At 39.9% G+C, this 25,729-nt stretch overlaps 3 protein-coding genes and 1 long non-coding RNA gene across 6 annotated transcripts in view; 2 read left to right on the plus strand and 2 right to left on the minus strand.

Annotated features, from left to right (window-relative positions):
- Positions 1-45: 45 nt before the first annotated feature.
- LOC122565696 (NADH dehydrogenase [ubiquinone] 1 alpha subcomplex subunit 6) lies at positions 46-857 on the minus strand. The gene is made up of 3 exons (XM_043721928.1): positions 697-857; positions 333-448; positions 46-261 (listed from the first exon to the last, which is right to left on the minus strand). Exons 1-3 carry the CDS (start codon positions 818-820, stop codon positions 133-135), a joined length of 369 nt encoding a protein of 122 aa, XP_043577863.1. The 5' UTR covers positions 821-857; the 3' UTR covers positions 46-132.
- Positions 858-1,003: 146 nt separating this feature from the next.
- LOC122565693 (RNA-splicing ligase RtcB homolog) lies at positions 1,004-3,870 on the plus strand. Its single transcript, XM_043721926.1, has 7 exons — positions 1,004-1,574; positions 1,633-1,959; positions 2,034-2,267; positions 2,340-2,499; positions 2,565-2,875; positions 2,948-3,112; positions 3,178-3,870. The coding sequence occupies exons 1-7, from the start codon at positions 1,479-1,481 to the stop codon at positions 3,403-3,405; spliced, it is 1,521 nt and encodes a 506-aa protein (XP_043577861.1). The 5' UTR covers positions 1,004-1,478; the 3' UTR covers positions 3,406-3,870.
- Positions 3,871-3,985: 115 nt separating this feature from the next.
- The window catches only part of LOC122565691, a 114,573-nt gene continuing 92,829 nt past the window's right edge, over positions 3,986-25,729 (minus strand). For all 3 annotated transcript variants that reach the window (XM_043721918.1, XM_043721919.1, XM_043721917.1), the window contains 45 exons: positions 25,420-25,725; positions 24,979-25,284; positions 24,307-24,624; positions 23,863-24,195; positions 23,424-23,729; positions 22,951-23,271; positions 22,447-22,752; positions 21,920-22,225; positions 21,517-21,834; positions 20,838-21,161; positions 20,070-20,381; positions 19,546-19,878; positions 19,134-19,436; positions 18,493-18,798; positions 17,948-18,265; positions 17,538-17,864; positions 17,134-17,445; positions 16,733-17,053; positions 16,263-16,568; positions 15,745-16,044; positions 15,071-15,394; positions 14,263-14,589; positions 13,662-13,982; positions 13,224-13,493; positions 12,930-13,118; positions 12,436-12,789; positions 12,119-12,331; positions 11,711-11,908; positions 11,421-11,615; positions 10,754-11,122; positions 10,407-10,619; positions 10,101-10,277; positions 9,767-9,976; positions 9,478-9,660; positions 8,756-9,343; positions 7,731-8,678; positions 7,107-7,475; positions 6,826-7,026; positions 6,485-6,733; positions 6,207-6,395; positions 5,888-6,126; positions 5,511-5,781; positions 5,189-5,427; positions 4,908-5,094; positions 3,986-4,735 (listed from right to left, as the gene is read on the minus strand). In XM_043721918.1, the coding sequence (XP_043577853.1) occupies positions 4,497-4,735; positions 4,908-5,094; positions 5,189-5,427; positions 5,511-5,781; positions 5,888-6,126; positions 6,207-6,395; positions 6,485-6,733; positions 6,826-7,026; positions 7,107-7,475; positions 7,731-8,678; positions 8,756-9,343; positions 9,478-9,660; positions 9,767-9,976; positions 10,101-10,277; positions 10,407-10,619; positions 10,754-11,122; positions 11,421-11,615; positions 11,711-11,908; positions 12,119-12,331; positions 12,436-12,789; positions 12,930-13,118; positions 13,224-13,493; positions 13,662-13,982; positions 14,263-14,589; positions 15,071-15,394; positions 15,745-16,044; positions 16,263-16,568; positions 16,733-17,053; positions 17,134-17,445; positions 17,538-17,864; positions 17,948-18,265; positions 18,493-18,798; positions 19,134-19,436; positions 19,546-19,878; positions 20,070-20,381; positions 20,838-21,161; positions 21,517-21,834; positions 21,920-22,225; positions 22,447-22,752; positions 22,951-23,271; positions 23,424-23,729; positions 23,863-24,195; positions 24,307-24,624; positions 24,979-25,284; positions 25,420-25,725 (13,544 nt within the window). In that variant the 3' untranslated portion in view covers positions 3,986-4,496. The remainder of the gene's footprint in view (positions 4,736-4,907; positions 5,095-5,188; positions 5,428-5,510; positions 5,782-5,887; positions 6,127-6,206; positions 6,396-6,484; positions 6,734-6,825; positions 7,027-7,106; positions 7,476-7,730; positions 8,679-8,755; positions 9,344-9,477; positions 9,661-9,766; positions 9,977-10,100; positions 10,278-10,406; positions 10,620-10,753; positions 11,123-11,420; positions 11,616-11,710; positions 11,909-12,118; positions 12,332-12,435; positions 12,790-12,929; positions 13,119-13,223; positions 13,494-13,661; positions 13,983-14,262; positions 14,590-15,070; positions 15,395-15,744; positions 16,045-16,262; positions 16,569-16,732; positions 17,054-17,133; positions 17,446-17,537; positions 17,865-17,947; positions 18,266-18,492; positions 18,799-19,133; positions 19,437-19,545; positions 19,879-20,069; positions 20,382-20,837; positions 21,162-21,516; positions 21,835-21,919; positions 22,226-22,446; positions 22,753-22,950; positions 23,272-23,423; positions 23,730-23,862; positions 24,196-24,306; positions 24,625-24,978; positions 25,285-25,419; positions 25,726-25,729) is intronic.
- LOC122565698 lies at positions 18,177-19,145 on the plus strand. Its single transcript, XR_006316252.1, has 4 exons — positions 18,177-18,321; positions 18,399-18,607; positions 18,681-18,899; positions 19,059-19,145. It is a non-coding gene; the product is annotated as an uncharacterized LOC122565698 (long non-coding RNA).

The following is a 25,729-nucleotide window of genomic DNA, read 5'->3' on the forward strand; positions in this document are numbered from 1 at the left end:
CTAACATATTTACTTCTCAAATAATAACATTATTACATAGTGAAATATCATATACATTCTTTTTATATAGCTTAAAAATTGTATACATTTAATTACACTACATAACATAAATATATTGTACAATTAAACATTTTAATCATGACCTGAAATGAACTTGGATATGAAGTCCTTTGGCTTTGGTTCCTCAGTTACTTTCCAATAATTCATGAATGTTGCAGCTGGTTTCCATTGAGAGCAAGTTTCTTGAAGATCCATTTGTCCCTAATATAATAGAGTTATTAATATATCTGTTACAATATGTATGAAATAAACAGGATACATATTAGGCTTGCCTTAATAAGTAACATATCAATCACTCTTGTATCCTTTAGATTGGCATGACGTTTAAATTGTTCCCGTAACTTTTCTATACAATCTTCTTTTGTCACTGGAACATCATAGTTTGACACTGTAAAGTAAATTAGTTATACATATATAAATATATAAATCTGACAATTTTGTAATGGAAATAATAACAGATTGTAAATTATTTTTAGTGAAGTTCAAATAAACTAAGACGAAAATTAATACATTCTATTTCGTACAAAAAAGGAACAAATTTGAAACACATATATCCACATACTATTTTAAATATTTAGGTTAGGTAACAACACATCTTCATGATTTTCAAAAACATACAATGATCAAAGTACTTACAGATAAATGGAATTTGGCGATACCATGCTTTATATAATGTTATTACTCTTCTATGAGCATCTGTAGGACTTAGTGACAAAATTGGTTTTACTTCTTTTAAACCTAATGTTACACGAGCAGCCATTTTTGCACTTCACATACGTACTTACGTATGTATGTATTTTGTATTCGGATTACATATGATACCAACATTTCCGATTAATATTTCCTCGTTAACATTATATAAGAACACCGTATAAGAACGTCGTATAATTCAAAATAAAAATAAGATATTTCTTTCTTATTAACAGTAATTCGTTTTTATACATTCCCATTTGAATCAATATCTTTATTATTATTTCCCTTTAGATCATCAAAATCATGTCAGAAAGTTCATATTGCATAAAAATACAAAGATTAGGAATCTAGTTACTCATATATTATATGTGTACTGTTGAAAATGAATTTTAAATAAGGAAAGGGATAACAATTTTCTAGAAACACTATAAGTTTGCGACACTGACATTCGTTAGACTTATATGGCGCAATCATTTTACCCGGTTGCACGATTTTGCTTGCTTGTATCGTTGCATTAATCTGCCAGTAAAAATTTTGCATTTATAATCGATAATAAATATAAGAACAGTGTATCTGGTTCTATAGCGTTAGTTCTTTATAATATTAATTGAAAGATATTATCTCTAAACAATTATAAGAAATCATATTTCATTTTAAAATATAATCTGTACTCCAAGCTAGAGATAATTAATATATTTTTAAAAAGTAATTTATTATAATAAAAAATGGTAGTTAGGCAGTATCAAGAAGAATTAAAATACTTAGAAAAGATAACTGAAACATGCTGGAGGATAAAGAAGGGTTTTCAACCTAATATGAAGGTAATTTGTTAATTGTATTTTATCTTCTCATGTGTATTAAATATTTCTTTGTTCATAGGTTGAAGGTGTTTTTTATGTAAATAACACGTTAGAACGGTTAATGTTTGATGAATTAAAAAATGCATGCAGACCAGGAGCAGTGGGTGGGTTTCTCCCAGGTATGAAACAGATTGCCAATGTTGCTGCTCTTCCTGGTATTGTTTGGAGATCCGTTGGATTGCCTGATGTACATTCTGGATATGGTTTTGCAATTGGTAACATGGCAGCATTTGATATGAATGACCCAAAATCTATAGTATCACCTGGTGGAGTCGGATTTGACATAAATTGTGGAGTACGTCTATTAAGAACTAACTTATTTGAAGAGGATGTTTCGCCTGTGAAGGTATTATTTTCTATCAGTTATGTTTTAATGGAATTATATCATAGGAAAAAAAATAAACCAGTAGTTGTTTTTAGGAACAACTTGCCCAGAGCATGTTTGATCACATTCCTGTCGGTGTTGGTTCAAAAGGAATCATACCTATGAACGCACGTGATTTAGAGGAAGCCTTAGAAATGGGAATGGATTGGTCTCTCAGAGAAGGTTATATCTGGGCAGAGGATAAAGAACATTGCGAGGAGTATGGTAGAATGCTTAATGCAGATTCTTCTAAGGTATCAATGAGGGCTAAGAAACGTGGACTTCCACAGGTAAGGTATTAGGAGAATTTATAGAAATAAATATTTAAGAATTCTTGATTACTACAACAATTTATTTTACAGCTAGGAACATTAGGTGCAGGAAACCACTATGCAGAGATTCAAGTAGTAGATCAAATTTACGACAAATGGGCAGCATGTAAAATGGGTATCGAAGAAAAGGGTCAAATTTGTGTGATGATTCATTCTGGTAGCAGAGGATTTGGACACCAAGTTGCAACTGGTAATAAATACGTAATAAACCCATTTTTAGAAAGCAGTGTATATTAAATTCTTTATGTAGTACAGATGCACTTGTACAAATGGAGAAGGCCATGAAACGAGACAATATTGAAACTAACGATAGGCAGTTAGCTTGTGCTCATATAAAATCTCAAGAAGGTCAAGATTATCTAAAAGCTATGGCTGCAGCTGCCAATTTTGCGTGGGTCAATAGAAGCTCTATGACATTCCTCAGTCGACAAGCATTTGCCAAACAGTTCCGACAATCTCCAGATGATTTAGACATGCATGTTATATATGATGTCTCCCATAATATTGCAAAAATAGAAGAACATATGGTCGACGGAAAACAGAAAACCCTTCTAGTACATAGGAAGGTAAATGAAATGAAAGTAAATTGCTACTAACTATATTGAAGGATGTTTACATAATTACTATATTGTTCATAGGGATCTACAAGAGCATTTCCACCTCACCATCCTTTGATTCCTGTAGACTATCAATTAACAGGTCAACCTGTTTTAATTGGCGGTACTATGGGAACTTGTAGTTACGTTCTTACCGGAACTGATCAAGCTATGAAAGAAACATTTGGATCCACGTGTCATGGAGCAGTAAGTATTTCTTTTATTTATAAAATTATCCAGTGATACCTAAATTAAACCAAAATTGCCTTTAGGGTCGAGCTTTATCTAGAGCCAAGTCACGCAGAAACTTGGACTACACAGATGTATTAGAAAAATTAGAACGACAAGGAATATCGATTAGAGTCGCTTCGCCTAAGTTAGTTATGGAAGAAGCACCGGAGTCTTACAAAAATGTGACAGATGTTGTGGATACGTGCCATGCTGCAGGTATTTCCCGGAAATGTATAAAATTAAGGCCAATTGCAGTTATCAAAGGATAATTAAACTACACGACGGTCTTATGCGCAAATAAAGTTATAAATAAATATATTGAAAATGATTCTTAAACAGTTCAGTACTACGCTACAACTGAACACACAAAACGACTTAACAACGCAAATGTTTTGATACTATAAGCCTTTTCAAGACTAAAACATTAGATAACGTATGTTTTCTTTCATATTTTCATTTCAAATACTCAATCTTTTAATAAATTTCTAACGCTTAAAATTCAATCACTTGTTATAAACACTTACATCAAATTGTTATTCTCAAATTGAATGTTAATTATAATTAAATTATTGAGTTTAAAAGTGATTAGAATCATTTAACAGTATTACGATCGTTAATATTACATCTATTTATTAAAAAACGTATGAACTGAGCTCATACGTATATATACATATATTAGGTATCGTACATTTTTTGTAAATTATGTATATTTAGCAGAAATATATAATTGGAATAAAAATGTATGGCGATTTTTGAACAACTTGTTACTTACACGTTTCGATATATTCGTTTTCACCTATTTTCCGGACTGAATAGGTATTAAGGAATATGGCATAATGAACAAGACTATTTTAAAAATATTACATTAGCATTTTATTAGATAAAATGTACAGTTACCTACGCACGAAGTAAGAAAGCTATATTAGACTAATTCGTTCGACTTTACACGGGAATTAAATTCGCTGTATTATGCTTAACAAATCTTCCAGTGACTACAGGAAGAGAAGAGCAAAGGTACAGAAGACAAGAGAATACGTCGGAAGACAAAGTTCTATTGTGTAGATAATGGAAGCTAACCATCACCATAAATAGTAAACGTTTCTCTCTCGCACGCGCTCTGATCTAACTATCTATGTATATTTATGTATAACTTGATTCAGGGTACTCGTATGTAACAATGAACGTACAACACGCTCGGTATGAACTCCCGAGAGGAAGATAACGGAAGAGTCTAGTCACTGGAGGAGTCGTTGAAAGAAATACAAGACCGACCAGCGAGAAAAAAAAGTGATGTGGTCTGTACTGTATTCCATTGAGAATTATAAAATTACGTTACAAAAAAATAATTATCCTAGAGTACTTATGATAGGTGATAATCAGGAGACGGTTCAGCTACGGACTCAGTAGTGAACAGTGGATTTGGGAACTCTGGTGGGTGTGGCAGTGGTCCAGCAGTCTTTGGCTGGCGACGATACGCCATTAGCCAGCACGACACAGCAATAGCTACAGCGACTAGTGCCAAGAGTGCTGTAATTACTAGTGCTATCACAAAGCCGACCGTAGAAACGCAAATGTCTTCTACTCTTTGAGCTGAGGTGACTGAAACAGGAAAAAAAGATTGTATTGTAATAATAAAGTATATTTTAATTCTCGTTCAGCGTTAAAGCGACAAAGTGAAAAATCAACTGAACAAGCTGCAAGAGTCAGAATTGACCTTTTCTAGAAATTAAGATTCTTCTCTAACTGAAGAAGAAAAAGAATATGGACTTACTCTCAGCTGGATCTGCTGTAAACCTCTCTTCTCTCCTCTCCAGAGTGAATATCAGATTCGACTGGATCGTTATTTCTTCTCTAAGTTGTCCTTCAAAGCTGTCCGCGATGCTTAAAGACGTATCATTTGTCTCGGAACTCACGTCTCGACGGCGACGACCGAACGCATTGTATCCTCGACAATTGACCTAAAAGGGTCATAATAATATTTTAATATCTTAATTAGAACCTTAATATTCTAATTATTTACTTCGAAGTACTTCGAAGTAGAAGGATACTCACGGGTTGACAACGTCCAAAGCACACACGGATATTGCACTGGAATCGAATATTGTCACTGCTTGGGAATTTAAAAGCATTAAAGCTGGCCATTAACGTCTGAGTTTCAGGATCTTGCTCCCATTCTCCGAATATCGTCGGGTCCGTCGCGCAGCCGTTCTCATCTGTTACAATATACTCGTTCTCCAAATTGTCTTCCATCGTTTTGGCCACACAGTTTCGGGCAAATCCACCATAAATAGCTAAAATGATAAAATTATCATATAATTATAAGAAATATAAGGTTCATGATTTTGTTTTCTTTAATTAAAAGCCATATACTTACTGGAAGGCTGAACTTCGACTTGCAACATCAAATTATCTCCAATTTCAGCAGAGTTTATTTCATTTCCGCTTTGAGTAACGATCTTCATCAGACAGACTGGCGGAGGACCAGTGTTAGCAATGGTGCCAGCTGTAGTTAACATGGAGACATTGAAACCCAGGGTGACGTTTTGTTCTCCAGTTTGATATATACATTTGATATGGTATGCTTGAGTCTTGTATGTCATCAATTTCGGATGCTTTTGTATGACCAGTACGAAACTTGCTTGCCCCTGAAAATAATCATTTTGTACATATAATATTTTGAAACAAAGAATATAATAAAAATAATATATGTACTGGTAATACAATTAATAAATTTACATAAGAATAACTTACGTTTACATGTATCAGTCCACAATTTCCAAACGCCACCTTGAATATCTCGGTTTTGTGCATAGTTTCTGCTGGAATGGAGACAACCCTCCTGCACTGCTCATCTTTGCTGTGACCTTTGACATATAGAACACCATCGAATTCCTGATCGTGAAGATGTATTTCGACTTGCACTCCATCCGACAAACAGCTAACAACCATCTCTGGTCTGGGGAAATCGGTTCGCCATCGGTTCTTGTCATCTAACAAGGGAAGATCTTATTAATAATTTGAATAACAAATATGACAACAATAGGAGTCTCTCGTAAGAACAATTGCTTACAGCATTGAGTATAAGCATTTCCAATATAACCATTGATGCATATGCAAATAGCTTGATGACGAGTTGCATTACAAAGTGCATAAAGACCACATAATTGAGTTGAACAAGGATCTTCACATGTTTGGCTGGTTTTATCGCAGAATCTGTTATCAGCACAGTCATCGTCGTGTTTGCACTCGATTATGTCAACTACAAATAGGTTTCATTAATTAAACAAAATTTAGGTAAGCAGGAATACTTATCAAAATAATATTTATTATATAACATTCTTTTCATACCCAATTTGCAATATCCATTCGCGTCCAGTCTGTATCCATGATGAATCGGACACACGCAGCGACCATATTCATCGATGATCATACCGTTCTCCAAAGCACACACACAGTATCCTTCATCATTGATGATCATTCCAGATTGTTTCCTACACGGTATACAAACTTCTGTTTCATCCTTAGCTGATCCAGGTGGACATACACAATTGCCATATTCATCGAAAATTTGACCCTTTTCTACTGGACATACGTTGGCTGTAAGATAAAGCAGATTCATTTAAAAACTATTTTATAAATTGTTCGATCATTTTTCGCTACAAGTCGTTTGATATAAAGCAAGAAATTACTTTTGTCACAGCGGACGACTGCGTTTCCTCTATATCCAGGAATGCATTCACAGATCATGGTTCTTACAGGAGACGTGTCGAGTACTTTACAATCCGCGTTTATTCCACAAGGTTCGATCTTCACGCAAGGATTGATGCACTCGCCATTGAAGCAGGCGGTCTGAGATGGACATTCGTTATCCGCCTTGCATTTCTCTGTCACTGAGTATTAAGAAACAACGATAAGAAAGAATGACAAAAAGGTAATACCTATAGTATTATAAAAATTGAATCACTCTTACGTTTAGTACATCCCACTTTAGTATCTCCGATGTAACCGGGAGGACAAGCACACTCGACCACATGGTTATAGACGTTGCAATCCATGTTTCCGGTGCAAGGATTTATCCCACAAGGATTCTCGCAGCGCTCGTTAATGCAAGCTTTGTTCGTGGGACAATCAGAGTTACTCTTGCAACCAAGAAGGACACAGGAAACTCTAGGATTGCCTCCATATCCTGGTGGGCACTCGCAGATAGCTTTGTGGTTGATACCATTGCATTGAGCGTCTTTTCCGCAGGTGGTGATTAATGGAGAACAGACTGGAACACAGTTGTGCTGGACACACGCGTGTGATCCGCTGCAGTCACCGTCTGTGCGGCATCCGGCGACTGAAAATTAAATTACATTGATTTTCAGACAAATTTGTCTAAAAAAGTTAAATTTTTATCAAATTTTTATGAGATAAACTTCTACTTAGGTTCAAATATCTAGGTTTCATTCATAAAAATGCGATTTTACATGAATATCCGCAGTCTATATGTATATGATAACAGAACATCTTTCTGTCTTTACTGCTTAATCTTTCCAAAATCGACATCTTTCGCCTCTGAGAAAATTGATTAATGACAGAAGCACAGTCTTACCTTTAGTGCAAGCCAAGTCAGGATTTCCATCGTATCCCAGAACACAAGAGCAAATTGGTTTGTGATTTGCAACGCTGCACTTCGCATTGGGGCCGCAGGCACAAGGGTTCTTGCACACCGCGTTAACACAGGACTTTTCTGAAGGACAGTCGCTATCATTAGTACATTCAATCTCCAAAATCGGTTTCGTGGGTCTACAAGTTCCGCTGCCGCTGCTCACGTATCCACTAGGACACACACAGACCATCGTTCGAACCGGGGACGTCGGAAGGACTTTGCATTCTGATGGATCGCTGCAGGGTTGCACGACAGTGCAAGGATTCTGGCATTTATTATCAAAGCAGGCCAACAAATTAGGACAATCACTGTCCTCTTTACACTCTGGTCTTTCTTCCGGTTTACAAGCGATGTAAGGATTGCCTGTGTGATGAGGTGGACAACGACAAATGGGTAGATGATTAAAGACTCTGCATTCGGCTCTAGACGAGCAAGGATTGCTATGAACGCAAGGATTGATGCACTGCATATTGATACAGGAATGGTCTCCAGGACAGTCGCCATTGCTGTAGCAACCGATTACTTTGCATCGATCCAAAGGATTTCCATGATACCCGTTACGGCATCGACAGTCGGCTTTATGGTTGTTGGGGAAACATTCTGCGTTTACTCCACAGTTATCGGAGATTAGACAAGGATTCACGCAGTTGTTGTTCACGCAACTCTTGTCTAGAGCACATTCGCTGTCGCGCGTGCACTCTACGGAATAGCAAGCGATGTCCGGGTTGCCTTGGTAGCCTTCTTCGCAAGAGCAGATCGGTTTGTGGTTTCGTACGGTGCACGCAGCGTTGGTACCGCAGTTGCAAGGGTTCCTGCATTGTCTGTTGATGCAGGACTCTGTGTCGCTGCACTCGTCGTTCGTCGTGCAAGTGCCGATTATTGCTATTTGGACTGGAAAATAAAATATTTGTAGAAAAATGCAAAGTTAAACCAAGAAAGTTCGTGATTATAACCTTGGAGTTACTTACTTGGTCTACAAACGCCGTCAACGTCAGTGGTCCAACCTTCGGGACACGTGCACGTCATGGTCCTCACGGGCACAGTGTCCAAAACGTTGCAACGTGCATTCTGCAGACATGGTTTGATCACTGGACAGGGGTCGATACACTTATTTTTAATGCACACCAATTTGTCAGCGCAATCAATATCGATTCTACATTCTGGTTCGTCGAATGTTGTCGTGGGATGATGTGTACAATAGGAATATGGATTTCCAGCAGGAATATTCTCTGGACAACGGCAGGTGGCCACGTGGTCCTGAACGTAGCAGATTGCGTTTTGAGCACACGGTGAATCTTCTAAACAAGGACTAACGCAGCGTCCGCTGTCGCAGGCTAAATTTCGAGGACAATCGTGGTCAGCGCTGCACTCCACTCTTTCACAATGCACTTCCGGATTGCCTAGATAACCTGGACCGCAACGACAAATGGCTCGATGGTTTTGGCCGTAACATTCTGCGTTTATCGCACACTTGTTCTCCAATATGCAAGGATTCACGCATTGGCCATTGTAGCACGTTGCTGCGCTGTTGCATTCACTGTCCGATTCACAGTCCACTGAAAAAAGAAAAGATTTTGTAAAGTTACGAAGCTCAGTTAATTGGATTATTTTCCTATAAATTTTATGGAATTTTGTGAAATTGAGAAGCTTAATTAGATTGAATTATTTTTTCAGAATTTTGTTAACTTACATTTGAAGCAACCTAGTTGAGGATTTCCAGAATAACCAGGCGGACAGACACAGGATGGATAATGATCTACGACGTTGCACTTGGCGTTCGGACCACAATTGCAAGGATTGATGCACAAGTTGTTTACACAGGCAGTGTTACCCGCGCAATCGCTGTTCGAAGTACATTCGGCTACAATTTCCGCTGTAAAATAAATAAATATACATCGTAAATCATTTGCGAACAGAGTGATATATCGATTTTGTTATTCGTATAGGCATATTAATTTTCTCAAGTTCAAAACACTTACGTGGAACACAGTTGCTTCTTGGATCACCAATGTAGTTGACAGGACATCTACAGACTGGACTGTGATTGTTCGCGTGACATAGTGCATTTCTGCCGCATGGGTCCTCGACAACGCAAGGATTCACGCAGAGAGAATTTATGCACCGTTTGTCGTCGGAGCACTCGCTGTTAGCGTAGCATTCTGGACGAACTGGTGGCAGTGGTATTGGAACTGGAATGGAAAAATGAACAATTTCCAGCATACGAATGTACAATATAATTTTGAAATGTGAATTATTATATTTATTTATTATTTAGCTATTATATTTGATATTATAAAAATATTCAAAACTTACGTCTACCGCACTCAATGTAGGGGTTGCCAGTAAATCCAGGCGCGCAATGACAGATTCCAGTTGCCACACATTGGGCATTCACTCCACACTGAGTGGTCAGACAAGCCTCGATGCAAGTTCCACCCACACACTTGTCAGAATCGTTGCAGTCCTGATCTTGTTGGCACTGCAGAACTCCTAATGTTGAAAACAAAATTCATATTGTAACAAAATGATGTACTTTCAAATGATGTATGTAAAACTACTAATAGTATAAGATTATTGACCGAAGAATATGATATAATGATTGTTTGAAGTAATGTTTACCGATTTTCTTGCACAGTCCATTTACGTCGGTGATAGTGTTTGCAGGGCAAGTGCAGATCATCGTACGAAGGGGCACTGTGTTCAGTACTTTGCATTCTTGTTCACCAGAGCACATGTTAGAGGATAAGCAAGGATCTTGGCATTTTGAGTTGATGCATGCAAAATATGCTGGACATTCGCTGTCTTCTTTGCACTCTGCTTCAATTGGCACACCTTGGAGAACAAGAGAATTATTTTTAGTTTCATTTCTTCACCGAAGATGCTCTATAGTATGCTGTACGTTAACTGCACCAGGGTCAAGGTTTAATTAAAACAATGTTAACAACGTGAAAGAAAACTCAACTTACCACTGCACTCAACATATGGATTTCCAGTAGTTCCCAGAGGACAAGTGCACTTAGGCTGATGGTCTCTCGCGACGCATTTCGCAGTATCCGCGCAAGTATCGTCCTCGCAAACTGGTCGACACACTCTGTTCAGCCTGTCGCAGGCTTCGTGATCTGCGCAATCCTCGTTATAATGGCACACTGTGGAAATACAGGCGATTCTTGGGTCGCCTTGGGTACCTCGTGGACAGACGCATTGCGCCCTGTGAGAGACCGCGATACATTCTGCGCCACGACCGCACGCGATATCTCCGACCAGGCAAGGGGTGACACAATTGTCGCGCAGACAGGTCTTGTCGTAAGGACAATCGCTATCTGACTTGCACTCGGCTAGAAAGAAAGAAAATTTTTCTATTATCTTTTAAAGTTAGTTTAAAAATATAGTTTAAAAAATGTTGGAGCGTAGAATTGCAAAGCTCAAAACTTCGAAGTATAAAGCGTGATGCAAATTGGACCAGCACGTTTTTGCTTTTGAAGATGTACTGGAAAATTTGAAACAGATGTCTCATGTTGAAATATATAAGAGAATTCGAGATAGAGAGACGCAAAACTAACAAAAATAAATTTGACATTTCTTCGTATATTAAGTTTTATCTCTGGAGAACGAAACGTTTTGTAACAAACTTACGTTTGAAACATTGCACTTGAGGATCTCCCGCATAGTTCTGCTGGCAGCGACAGGTCGGATGATGATTGACAGTGATACATTCCGCGTTCAAACCACATTGCGTGCTGACACATGGACTCTGACATAGCTGGCTAATGCAAGCTTCGTTGGTCGCGCAATCCGCGTTCGTTATACACTCCGGGAACGAGTCAGTGTCTAAAATAAAATTAAAACGTTTGTTTCAGTCAGTCCGCCTTAAAAGCCAATACTCATTGTTCATCTTCTATTTTATGTTAGTTTCAACTAATTACCTCTATAACAATTTACGAATGGGTCGCCTGCGGTGCCACGCGAGCAATGACACTGTCGATAATGATTTTGGACAGAGCACTCTGCATTTGAAGCACATGGATTGATAATGCACGGATTGATACATCTTTCATTCAGACAGGCCATGTTGGAAGAGCATTGGGTGTCGGATTTACAAATGGCTTCGATCTTCTTGTCCACTGGAGAAAAAGAAAAAAATTAGATTAATTACACATTAATACGCAACTGCTTCACAGATAGTAATCATAAATCAAATTCAAACCGTGTTATTTTTTACGAAATGTTGAAAATACGTAACTTTTTTTGACGAAGAGCGATTATTCTCTAAATCGTTCATTCTGAATTCTTCGTCATTTTATTGCGCGATCAAAGGATTATTTGACACTTACCGGGAATACAAGCGACGGTCGCGTCTCCAGCAAAGTTTTGCAAACATTCGCACACCATGGTTCTCATTGGTAAAGTGTCTACGACGGTACACTTCGCCCCAGCGATGCAAGGTTTGGTTTCGACACACGGATCTTTACAAACGCCACTGAAACAGCCCAGTTTGCTGGGACAGTCTCCATCTACTTGACACTGTGGCTGTTGTTCGATCGGTTCTAAAGCAAATTGACAAATTTATCGTTTATTGATCCATTCCAAATAGAATTAAGCACAGCCATAAAAGAGTTAAGAAAAATAGGAATAGAGACATTCTAATTACCCATTAGACACGAGGTATATGGATTACCCACGTAACCCGGAGGACATCGACAAATAGGACGATGATTAATCACGAAGCATTGCGCTGATGGTGGACAATCGCAAGGATTTACACATTTTGAATCGCGACAGGCTAAAGACGATGGACAGTCGCTGTCACTAACGCACTCTGGTCTCTCGCATGTTTGGTACGGATTTCCTAAGTATCCATCAGAACAGTAGCATCTTGGCCTATGGTATCCATCGGATCTGCAGAATGCATTCACACCGCACTGTGTCACAGAGCAGGCATCTATGCACTCGTTGTTGATGCAAGATTGAGTCAATGGACAGTCGCTGTCACCGCGACAACCAACTGCAAAAATATAACAGCTATATTATACTAGAAATATTATTTCGTACTATTCTATATTATGTTTTCTTACTGAATGTGTAGTACGTATAACAATATAGAGAGAAAATCGACTCGCGTGAAAAGATATTTGGAGAACGTACTTTCGCCACAGTATTGTTGAGGATTGCCAGTGAAGCCTTCGTTGCAGACACAGACAGCTCGATGCATTTGTACGTGACAACGACTGTTGAAGCCACAGGAATCCAGTGTGCAAGGATCGACGCATTTTTGATTGTAACAAGTCTTGTCGTTCGGACATTCGGAGTTCTGAGTGCACTCTGCAGTTGGCTCTGCGAAAGTACATTGAAAGTAAATGTTATAATTTTCTCCTTTTTCTTTTCATTAAGAATCTTAGGATCTTTTTGTAATCTGTTGATAATATTTCAAAAAATCACCTTCGACTGTTAGAACGGTGCACTGTATGCGAGCGTTGCCAGTAAATCCAGATGGACAGGAGCAGACAGGCTTGTGGTTGACCGTCTGACACAGTGAATTAATACCACAAGCACCGATGCAAGGGTCTCTGCATTTCTGAGCGAAGCAAGCCTTGTCTCGTGGACAGTCGGAATTAATGACACATTCCGGATAAATGCACACTGCAACGCCGTTTCTGACTTGACATTCACCGTTATAGCTGCACGGAGATGGATTACAAGGATCGGTTTCTGAAACAAATAAATCAATCTTCATTCAATCGATTCGAAAATTATTTTCGTAAACAATTAACTGGTTTTATTATTACATGATCTGCATTCTTTCCTATTACTATTAAATCAATAAAAATTGGCGAGTAATTAAAATAGAACAAGACGGTTTGAGAATCTCGAAATTACCAATTTTGGTGTAACATTCTTCGAATGGATTGCCGATCAACGGAGATGTACAGCTGCAGAGGGGACTGTGATTGATAGCTTGACACGTAGCCTTGATACCACACACGTTTTGCGTGCAAGGATTTATGCATTTGTTGCCGATGCAAGCCTTGTCTCCTGGACAATCAGAGCTGATCACACACTCTGGATGACAGCCTGTGACACTCGAAGGAACTCCTTGAAGACCGGGCAAACACTTGCAGACTGCCGAGTCGCCGATCTTTTGGCAGATTGTGTTAGGTCCACATGGAGATGGTGAGCAGGGATCTCTTTCCTTTGGTACTGTAAGCAAAATAATTTTATGTATTCACAACGATTCGGACGAAGAACGAAAAGTTTGCGTAGTGAGCTTCGATAAAGTATCTACGTTATTCTACTATCTCTCACGTCTCAACAAAGTCCAAGCTGCTTTATTAGTTTAATTGTTCAATAGTATTGTGTTTTTGCAACTTTACACTATCTAGGCTATCAACGAATTGTTAATACATCCTAAATAATAATCGCTGTTAAAAAATTGTTAAGCTCAAAAAAAAAGTAGAATATGCGTGTAAGAATAAAATACCTTGAGGAACAGCATGGCAGATGGTGAACGCGTCTCCGATAGTAGGTAAAGGACAGGAACAAATCGGAATATGATTGGACACAGTACAAATGGCTCCAACGCCACAAGTACCGAGACAAGGATCTTGACACTTGGTTCGAATACAAGCCTGGGATTTCGGGCAGTCAGTGTTCACCAAACACTCTGGTTGACAGCCTTCATACGGATTTCCCCTGAAATCTGGCAGACATTCGCAATACGCAGTATTGTGTCTCTCGCGACAATACGCGTTAGTTCCACACGGTGAAGGACTGCACGGTCTCGAAGGTGTCGGTGGTTCTACAGGCGCTGCAATAAAATTTGGACACAAAGAAATTAATAAACCATTTAAAGTAATACGTCAGTTAGTACTTTACAAGAAAGAATTTGCGTGATCGTGAAAGAGAGTTATTTTACAAGAACATATAACTGTACAAGAACGCGGATAGAAATGGCAAATGATGTAAACAAAGATCGTGGAAAGAATAAGAGAGAATGAAGAACGTGTATGAACAAAGCTTCGAGATCTTGATACAGGACTAATAATACCTGTGTATAGTCAACATGCAATTCTTTCTATATCGTACAATCTCTATATACACTATATACAAACTAAGTAAAATCCAATAAAATCATTAAAAACGATGAATAATAAAGTAATAAGTATTCGTTAAAGGAACATAATTTAAGATATCTTAAATGAAAAGTCGCGAGATTTCGTCTCTCATTCTTGATTGCTCGATAAAGTTGCTCGATTCGATTATTTTTTATTCACGGGATTATTGCTTACTGCTGGCCACGGAACAAATAGCGAATGGGTTTCCAGTGTATCCCTCGGGACACACGCAACGGATGTAATGCAGGGTAACTTGGCAGAGAGCGTCAGTGCCGCAGAGTCCTGTACAGGGATCGGTACACTTCTGTCTAACGCAAGCTTGATTGCTGGGACACTCGCTGTTCACGAGACATTCTGGCCTACAATTGGGAGGAGAGCCTACAAATTCAGGCATACAGGCGCAGGAGGCTTTATTGTCTGGTGATACTGTGCATTGGGAGTTTGGTCCACACGGCGAGGGTTTGCATGGGTCCTGGCTGGGTTCTTCGTACTGCGGTTCTGTTCGTTGATAAAAATTTGTCGTCGGTTAACAATGGCTTTGATGGATCTTATAAGTGGAAACTTCTCATATAGAAATCGGTGCTGTGTGGGATTTATTGTAATATACAATCTTAGGATTTATTCTTTATTTTAGAAATTGACTGGTTTTGTTTTGGAAAAAGCTTTATAATAAGATCGATAATTGGTAACAGTAATAACTGATAACGGTAGAGTGCGAAGAGGAAAAACTGAATAATCGATCATTTAAAGGGAAATAATTAAGCAACAGATAATTGGAAGTAGTAGTGTTTCTGTAGAGGATTTTAAAGACAGCACCGATTAAAAATACACATTGATGGGTTACTTACTCATGGGGAAACAGCTGACAAATGGGTCACCGGAATACTGTACGGGGCAACTGCAAATGGGATTATGATTTCGCACGTTACACAACGCGCCTTGACCGCACACGTTTTCACACGGGTTCTGACAGCGTTCGTTCACGCAAGCTCTGTTCTGTTCGCAGTCAGAGTTCACCAAACATTCGGGTCTACAGCTGGGTGGAGTTCCAAAATATCCAGGGAGACAGGAACAAGAAGCTTGCTCGCCAAACTCGCGACAAACACTGTTGGGTCCACAGGGCGAAGGTTCGCAGGGTTTTACGCGTTCTATCGTAATGTGACAAGTAAAATCATTTATTAATCAATGGTTCATGGCATTTCTCACTTTTTTCAGGATTTATTAAAATTAACTAACAGTTCTTGGGATTTTCGTAGTTCTTTTCAATGGAATACTTTTTAACTTTTCTCTCTAATTAATTAAAATTATTCGAGGGCTAATAAGATTCTTTAAACTTTTCTTTAGAGCTAATTAATTCTGCACTCACTTTTAATAGGTCTGCAGAGGGTAAATGGATCTCCTTCGTGATTTTTAACGCAACTACAAGTGGGAATATGGTTAATCACAACGCACTCAGCGTTCTGTCCACAGATTCCAGTGCAAGGGTCCACGCACTTATTGTTGGAGCAAGCTCTATCAAACGTGCAATCGGAATTCTGCACGCATTCTGGTCGACAACCTTGATACGGATCACCACGATATTCGCTTATGCAGCTGCACACGCCATTTCGACATAGCGTGTTCGGACCGCAAGGCGATGGATTGCACGGGTTTGACGAGATTGGGAGTATAGCTATATTTGTCGCAATAAAACCAATTAATTATTCATCACACGAAAATCTGCAGCTACTTTCGTCTTACTAAATACAACATTACTCGTGAAAATATTCGAACACTCATAGTGGACAGATACTTTCGTGAGCCATTGTACATGGAATAATTAACAATAGTCCTTACGTGTAGGCGCTAGGCGGCAACTGGTGAAGGGATCTCCCGTGTAATCTGTAGGACAAGTGCAAACAGGTGTATGATTAATCACATTGCAATATGCGTTCGTTCCACAGGATCCTGGACACGGGTCTCTACACTTTTCTCTGATGCAAGCCTTGTCACTGGTACAGTCTGAATTAATCGAACATTCTGGTCGACAGTTGGGGGCTGAGCCAACATAATTGGGCAAACAGGAGCAGGATGGAATGCCTCCTATGTCTTGACATTGAGAGAATGGGCCGCAGGGCGATGGAACGCATGGGTTTACAGGCACAGGCGGACTTGGTGCTAAAACACGGAGCGTAAATTCAAGAATTCGGTCATGATTTAACGAATATAATCTCACGGCATTATTCTCAGCCACTTACTGGTCACATCGAAGCACTTTACAAACGGATCTCCCGTCTGACGAGGATCGCAGCTACAAATGGGACTGTGATGGAAAACCTCGCATCTCGCGCTTATTCCACAAACTCCAGGGCAAGGGTCAACGCATTTCTGATTCACACAAGCTCTGTTGCTAGCACATTCTGTGCTAACAACACACTCGGGTCTACATCCTGGTGGTGTGCCTTTGAAATCGGGAAGGCAAGAACAAGTGGCTTGGCCATTCACATCGGCGCACTTACTGTTTGGTCCACAGGGTGAAGGTTCGCAGGGATTCGTCAGACTTGTCGCAGCTATTGATATTATCGTATTACGATATCGTTATCAAATTATACTCTACATAAATGGAGAATATTTCTTAAAATATGCAGTTGGAAAAACTCACGGGGTTGTATAAGTATGCTGCAAGCTGTAAATGGATCACCAGTGTAACCTGAGCTACAACTGCAAATTGGAATGTGATTCACCACTTGGCAATCGGCGTTAAAGCCACAGGTTCCTGGACAGGGATCTTGACACTTATTCCTTATACAGGCTCGGTTAAATGGACAGTCGGCATTGATAATACACTCTGGCCTACAATTTTCGTATGGGTTTCCATAGAAGTCAGGTAAACAGGTGCACCGAGCTGTACCGTACGATTCGCGACAAATGGCGTTCGGGCCACAGGGAGATGGCTGGCAGGGGTTGAGTTTTTGTGGTTTATCTTCGACTATAAGTGGAATAAAAAAGAAGTGACATTACTTTTTTTTAAATGTACTTAAAAATGGATGATTAAGGAAGAGAAGATCTTACTTGGTTGGGGTGTACATTGTACGAACGGGTTTCCAGTGAAATTGCTTGCACAAGTGCACATAGGGGTGTGACTAATCGTCCTGCACTCTGTGTTCCTGCCACAAGAGCCAGGGCAAGGATCCGCGCATTTCTGATTGATGCAAGCCTGCTGCGTTGAACATTCTGTATTACTCAGGCACTCGGGTTTGCAATATGGTGGAACTCCTACGAATTCCGGAAGACAAGAACACGAGGGTGCGTTGTTGGTGACTTGGCATCGAGCGTTTGGACCACAAGGCGATGGCTGACAAGGATTTATCGGGGTATCTGGCTCTTTTACTAAAAGAAAATACCAATCTTAGCAGGGCCTTTTTTCTTCGGTACAAAAATATCTAGTAAGTCGTGTAATCTCGTAGTAGTAAGATATATTGGATCCGGAAGTAAAATAATCAAATTGATAAATATTTTTCAGATTTCAAATTTGCAAAATTCCAAATTTTCATGAAAAATCCGGAACAGAGATGTATTTTGAACGAGAAATCTTTGGAGTGATAAATGAGCCTTACTTTGTGGGACACACTGAATAAATGGATCTCCGGTATACTGCTCGAAGCAGCTACAAACAGGATTATGATTGATCACGGAACACTGAGCAGACAATCCACAAGCACCGAGACAAGGGTCGATGCATTTTTGGTTACTGCAAGCTCTGTTTCGAGGGCAATCTGTGCTAACGATACACTCTGCTCTACAGAATGGTGGCGATCCTTTGAATCCAGTAACGCAGCTGCAGACAGCTTGACCGTTGGAAGGACGACAGTGGCTGTTCGAACCGCAGGGTGATGGGTTGCATAGATCGACTGCGGTGGTTTCTGTCATACCATAAATTCCAAAATATTAATAATAAGCGTGTTTCAACTGCTGCTGGGCAATCTGAGTTTCTCTCAGATTACAAAGGAAAAAAGTATAAAAAGTAATATTATATTAAGTTCTAACGTATATTCGTCCCGTTTCCTTTGTTTTTCATAAATAAGAAAACGGTACGCATTTACCTTGCAACTCACTATTGTACAAAATATACAACGTGATGCCGCACGTAATTAAAACAGATTCGTTTAAATAAAATTCACAGACTACGTATCATACACGATGGAAGTGAAAATAATTTCAGGGAAGAATGGAACGAAAGATGAGTCAGGGGACCAACCTTGAATAGGATTACACGAAACGAAAGCATTGCCTGTCATGTTCCTAGGACAGCTGCACATAGGTAGATGATTGACCACGTTGCACTCTGCGTTTATTCCACAGGTTCCTACACAGGGATTTCTGCATTTGTGCAGTAGGCAGGCTTCGTTTCGGGAACAGTCGGTGTTGATAACACATTCAGGGCGGCAAATGGTGTATGGGTCGCCCAGATAACCAGGCAAGCAAGTGCACACGCCACTATTGCATTGTGCGTTTGGTCCACACGGTGATGGGTTGCATGGGTCTGTTGGGGCTTCTGAGACTGAAACAAGTGGCTCAATGTACTCCTCCCGGTCTATCACTTACATACTAACCCTATAAGGGAACAGAAGAAAAGAAAAAAAATGTTGAATAATTATCTGGACTCTTACTGATTGGCGGAGGAGTTGGTGAACAGCTGGTGAAAGGATCGCCGGTGTATCCTTCGGGACAAGTGCAAGCTGGCGTATGATTGACAACTGTACAGCGTGCGTTCACGCCACAAGATCCTGGACAGGGATCTCTACACTTCTCTCTAATGCAAGCTCTGTCTGCTGTACAATCTGAATTGATGGAACATTGCGGTCGACAATTTGGTGGCACTCCGATGTAGTTGTTTATGCAAGTGCAGACTGGAGTTTCTCCAATGGCCTTGCACATGGCGTTTGGACCACAGGGGGATGGGGTGCAGGGATCCTTAGGGTACGGCTCTTCCGGTTTTGGCACTATAGCGTAAATATCGTTGGAATACGAGATATTGATAGGGAACACTTCTTAATTGGTAATGGAATCGCATAAATTTTCTTATACGGATTCAGGGAGTACACCATGAATCTCAAAAAAATATTTGAAAGATGTTATTGTTAATTATAAGTGATTTACGAAGATTATATAACAAGATTTCTTTAAAACTTACTTGGAGCAGGGAAACAGTAAACAAACGGATCTCCCGTCAAACCGCTTCCACAGCTGCAAATCGGACTGTGGTGCATAACCTTGCACTGTGCGTTACGGCCACAAGTACCAGGACAAGGATCTCTACACTTCTGGTTAATACACGCGAGATTCGAGTTACATTCCGAATTCACGACACACTCTGGTCTACAGTTCGGTGGGGTTCCCACATATTGAGGCTGACACGAGCATACTGCCTGACCATTTACTTTCTGGCACTGGCTATTTGGACCACAAGGGGATGGTTGGCATACGTCTCGCTCGTCTTCGTCAACTGTAAAGTGTATAACATGGAACTTCTATCTCGAAGCAAGAATAGAAGGAGCGAAGTGAAATTGAAGATCACAGGAGAAAGACCCGGCGGGACATTTTTGTTGATATTTTTATTTTAATGTCTCTTTATGACTAAAAAGGAGTATTTTAAGAATGGAAAATAATTCAAAGATATAATTCTTTTAAAAATAACTGGGAGATTGGGGAAATCTTACGAAAAGTTGAAAGTACATCTATCAAGAATTTTGATACTCTGGCAAGAAATATTTTTAAAATTATGCCAACAGTGGAAAAATACATGTTCGCCTTGAAAATCGATTAAGAGAACAATTTTTGCAACATAGGATTAACTGACAATGTATTAAATTAGAAAATATCCTCCCTTGTAAAAAGTGAAAAATATAACATATCGTGTCTTTTCCTCTGTACTCTTCAATTATTCGTGTTAATTACTCACTTGTGGGAGCTTTGTATACGCAATTCACGTATGGATCGCCAGTGTATTGCGGGATACAGGTGCACACAGGTAGATTGTTTACTACTTGACAATTGGTATTGGAGCCACAAGAACCAGGGCAAGGATTTTGACATTTGGATCTGATACAAGCTAAATGAGACGGACAGTCTGATGATCGAGTGCATTCTGGTCGACATCCTTCGTAAGGATTGCCGATGTACTCGGGCAAACAGGTACAGGAACTAAGATCATTCTGTTCGCGACAAATGGCGTTTGCTCCGCACGGAGAGGGTTGACAGGGTCTAGGTGCGACCGTTGTCTCCGCTAAAAGAAGTCAAGGGCGAATTTAATTTGATTATTAAGTCGATGAATAACTTGATTATTTCTTATTATTGACACTTTAACGATGGGGTATATTATTAAAATTTCTGTTTTCTTCAGGTTTTCAAGAAATATTCAGTAAAATGTTCTACAAGATAATGTACGTTTTTTTGGAAACTCGAATCTGATTTTTTTAAGCATTTAAATTTCATTATTTCTGATAAAAAGAATGTTCTTTTCTTCAAGAGAAATTCTACGCTACTACACTAGTTTGTCAAAGTTACCAATCATAACAAAGTCACGTCAATAAGGTGTCAATAAATGTCCTATTTTATGAAACATCGATCAGGACACTTACGTTGTCTGGCAATGCACTGAACGAACGGATCTCCCGTGAAGTCCTTCGAGCAAATGCACGATGGAACATGATTCACAACGTGACATTCCGCGTTCGAACCACAAGAACCGGCGCAAGGATCTCTGCATTTACGCTCGATACACGCCAAGTGACTACCGCATTCACTATTACTGATACACTCTGGCTTGCAGTTTGGCGGAGCACCAATAAATTCTGGTTTACAAGAACACGACGGAGAATTATTAACCACTTGACAAACTGCGTTTGGACCGCACGGTGATGGCTGACACGGGCTGGTCGGCTGCACTGGTTCTTCAGCTTTTCAGAAAACCCACAAATTAAATTCCATTACCTCCGTAAAGAGACGGCATCTCTGAATTAAATAATTATAAAAGACACCTACGTTTAGGTAAACAACGTACGAAGGGATCACCAGTGAATATCGAAGGACAGCTGCAAATAGGATTATGATTGACGACCTGACACCTAGCTGACACTCCGCAGGATCCAGGACACGGGTCTCTACACTTGAGATTCACGCAAGCTTCGTTCAATGGACAGTCACTGTTAACTATACATTCAGGTCGACAAGCTGGTGGGTTTCCTATGTAACCAGGGGCACACGAACACACTGCCTGTCCACTGATGTCCTGACACCTACTATTAGGACCACAGGGTGACGGGTTGCAAGGTTGTACTATCTCTGGGTCTGCAAAACAAAGGGTTGGATTTTTAAGGCAAAATATAATTTTCCTTAGCTAGATAGCTATTTCAGAACACTGTACGTCAGCGAATGTCTAAGTTGACAAAGGCCTCGGTTCAACGATTTCGAGGATGTTCGACACGTTTCAGCGTTTCTCTCGACTAATCTTATCACAAATCACATACAGATTCAATATTATTGATCGTTGTCATGATATAATAATTTACCTTTCACTGGGAAACATGCTGTGAACGCGTTTCCTGACATGCCATCGGGGCAACTGCACATGGGAGTATGATTTATTACCACGCATTCGGCATTCTGTCCGCAGACACCGGTACAAGGATCAAAACACTTGTTACGATTGCAAGCTCTGTCTAGAGGACAGTCTGGATTCTGCACACACTCCGGACGACATCCGTAATATGGATCACCGTGGTATTCTGGTAGACAAGTGCATGTACCATCGCGACACAGTGCGTTCGATCCACACGGTGAGGGGTTGCAGGCATCTTGGGGTGTTGTTAGTGAAGCTAGTAGGAAAAATATCATTAAATTCTGTTCTAAAGGCTAAAACTATTAGGTGTTGTGTTGAGGGATAAAATTGCGATGAAAAGTGTCATTAAATATCGTTCTGTATGCATCAGAAAAAATATTAAAAATACTGTTTCGAAGGGATGCGTTCGTATTATTGTTTTTATAATGTTCTAAATATCTATAACAATGCTTACGAGGAGATTCTAGGAAACAATTGACAAATGAATCGCCTGTGTATCCTTGGGGACAAGTGCACACAGCCATGTGATTCACTACTAAACATTCTGCTCCAGTACCACAGGAACCTGGACAAGGATCTGTACACTTTTGTCTGAGGCAAGCTCGGTTACTGGCACATTCTGAATCGATGGTACACTGCGGTCGACAGTTTGGAGGAGTTCCTATGTAATCGTCCATACAGGTACAGCTTGGTAGGTCCGCGTTTCCAACGACGCGACACACGGAGAACGGGCCACAGGGCGATGGCACGCAAGGGTTCACTGGTTCGGTTACCGCTGAAGGAAAATATTACCATTGAGAACGTATCCTTATCTCTTTCGTGCAACGTTGTACTTTAGTAAATGATCGATAACTGGTTTTAAATTTCAGTGGGTTAAAGCGAATGGATTGGAATTGTTTCGCACGAAATTCAGCCCGAATTACTTACTTGGAACTTTGAAACATCTAACGAAGGGATCGCCGGTGTATCCTACGTTACAGCTACAGATTGGACTGTGATTAATGGCCTCGCATCTAGCATTGATACCACAAATTCCAGGGCAAGGGTCGACGCATTTGAGGTTCTTGCAAGCACGGTTTGTTGTACACTCTGAGCTGACCGTACACTCTGGCCTACACATCGGTGGAGATCCCAAAAACGTGGGTGAACACGAACAGATAGCCTGTCCATTGAATACACGACACAGACTGTTCAGACCGCAGGGTGATGGATTACAAGGGTCAGCTGGTTCCGCTATAAGAACGTCCATATTACAAAACCGTGAAAACCTATGTCTTTGACATTATTTTCATAAGTTGCACTGCTCGAAAATATCTGAATAGGAAAGTTTCGGATAATAGAGGTTCCGCCTAACATAAACACTTACGTGGAGCTTGAATAAAGTTACATTGAACGAACGGATCTCCGGTATATCCAGATTGACAGGTACATAATGGAACATGATTAACAACTTGACACATTGCATTGTATCCACAGAATCCTGGGCAAGGGTTCTGACATTTGGATCTAACACAAGCTTGATCAGCCGAGCAATCGGAATTAACGATACACTCTGGCCGACATCCTTCATAAGGATTGCCAATATAATCAGTGATGCATTTACAGGATGCTGCGCCGTTTTGTTCGTTACACACTGCATTAGATCCACAAGGAGATGGTACGCATGGGGTGAGTTTCTCTATTTCTTGGTCTTGAACAACTACAAATTGTAAATTATTTCTCTTGTGAGAAATACTTATTCGTTTCGACGATAGAATACTTTCTGGGAATATTTTATTCGTTTGTTATTTTAATGTGAGAGTCTTATTACCTGGTTTTGGAGTACACTGTACAAATGGATCACCAACGAAGCCCGAAGAGCAAACGCACATAGGCGTGTGGCTAATTATTCTGCATTCTGCATTGGCGCCACAGGAACCGGGACAAGGATCGCGACACTTTTGATTTATGCACGCCAAATTTGTAGGGCATTCGCTGTTACTAATGCATTCTGGTTTGCAATATGGCGGTGAACCGATAAATTCTGGTAAACAACTGCATGAAGGTGAATTTCCTGATATTTGACACTGAGCATTGGGTCCGCATGGTGATGGCTGACAAACGTTTATCGGTTCTGGTTGAACTGGCGCTAAAAATGTTATTCAGATATTAAAAATGAAGCTCTTCAGGAGTGCTCAGATATTCGTGATATTTGGCAGACTCGGTGGAACATTGGTACAAATGTATTTTGTTTTAAAAAGATAAAAGGATGTCACATTTATCTAGAAAGTTTCGTTACGAATCAGCACAATTAGAAGTACAATATTAGTAACCTGTTTCGATATTTATTATAATATTTTATCTACTAGCGTTTTATTTAATTTGATACAGTAATATGTTCTAATATTTCTAGAGCTTAATTGTAAGTTTTTGGATTTAAAAATACATATTCTTACTTGTATCATTTGTGCACCGAATCTCTCAGTTAAAAAAGGGAACTTACGAAGTGGAAGACACCTAATGAAAGGATCTCCCGTGAATCCTTCAGGACAGTGGCAAATAGGATTACGATTCGCGACAGTGCAACGAGCTCCCAAGCCACACGAGCCCACACAAGGATTTATGCACTTCTGATTACTACAACTCTCGTTTGGTGGGCAATCAGAGCTAACTACACATTCTGGGCGACAGATTGGCGGGTTTCCTAAATAGCCTGGTACGCAACTGCACACTGCCTGGCCATTCTTCACTCGACATTGACTGTTAGATCCGCAAGGCGATGGATTGCACGGATTAGATGGAAGTTCGGCTGCCGAAATACGATTACTTGTAAAAACGTCTGAATTTAAATGCCTTCTTTAACTAAATAATTTGTTTAAGTAAATAAATGGTCTTGACTTATAAATTAAAGAAACAGAAAATTCTTTTCAACATGACAAAGTACCTATAGCTGGACGACAGAATGCAAAGGCATTTCCTTCGAAACCAGGAGAACAACTGCACATTGGAACATGATTAACCACGTCGCAAATTGCATCAGGGGCACATGCACCAACGCAGGGATTCTCGCATTTATTTCTCACGCAAGCTTTGTTTCGGGGGCAGTCGTTGTTAAGTACACATTCTGGTCGACAACCGATGGTGGAATCCCCATAGTAATCGGGCATGCAAGAACAGATTCCGTCGTTGCAAATAGCGTTAGGTCCACAGGGTGATGGATTACATAAATCCGTTTGTGTTGGTTCAGCTGCTAC

This window comes from Bombus pyrosoma, linkage group LG3 (genome assembly GCF_014825855.1).
Source record: "Bombus pyrosoma isolate SC7728 linkage group LG3, ASM1482585v1, whole genome shotgun sequence".
NCBI lineage: Eukaryota > Metazoa > Arthropoda > Insecta > Hymenoptera > Apidae > Bombus > Bombus pyrosoma.

Coding starts and splice junctions, on each gene's coding strand:
- LOC122565696 (XM_043721928.1), bottom strand. CDS start 820: ATGGCTGCTCGTGTAACATTAGGTTTAAAAGAAGTAAAACCAATTTTG. Junction 449..696: donor TCGCCAAATTCCATTTATCT/GTAAGTACTTTG, acceptor TTTACTTTACAG/TGTCAAACTATGATGTTCCA. Junction 262..332: donor TTGATATGTTACTTATTAAG/GCAAGCCTAATA, acceptor CTATTATATTAG/GGACAAATGGATCTTCAAGA.
- LOC122565693 (XM_043721926.1), top strand. CDS start 1,479: ATGGTAGTTAGGCAGTATCAAGAAGAATTAAAATACTTAGAAAAGATA. Junction 2,500..2,564: donor TGGACACCAAGTTGCAACTG/GTAATAAATACG, acceptor TATGTAGTACAG/ATGCACTTGTACAAATGGAG. Junction 2,876..2,947: donor CCCTTCTAGTACATAGGAAG/GTAAATGAAATG, acceptor TATTGTTCATAG/GGATCTACAAGAGCATTTCC.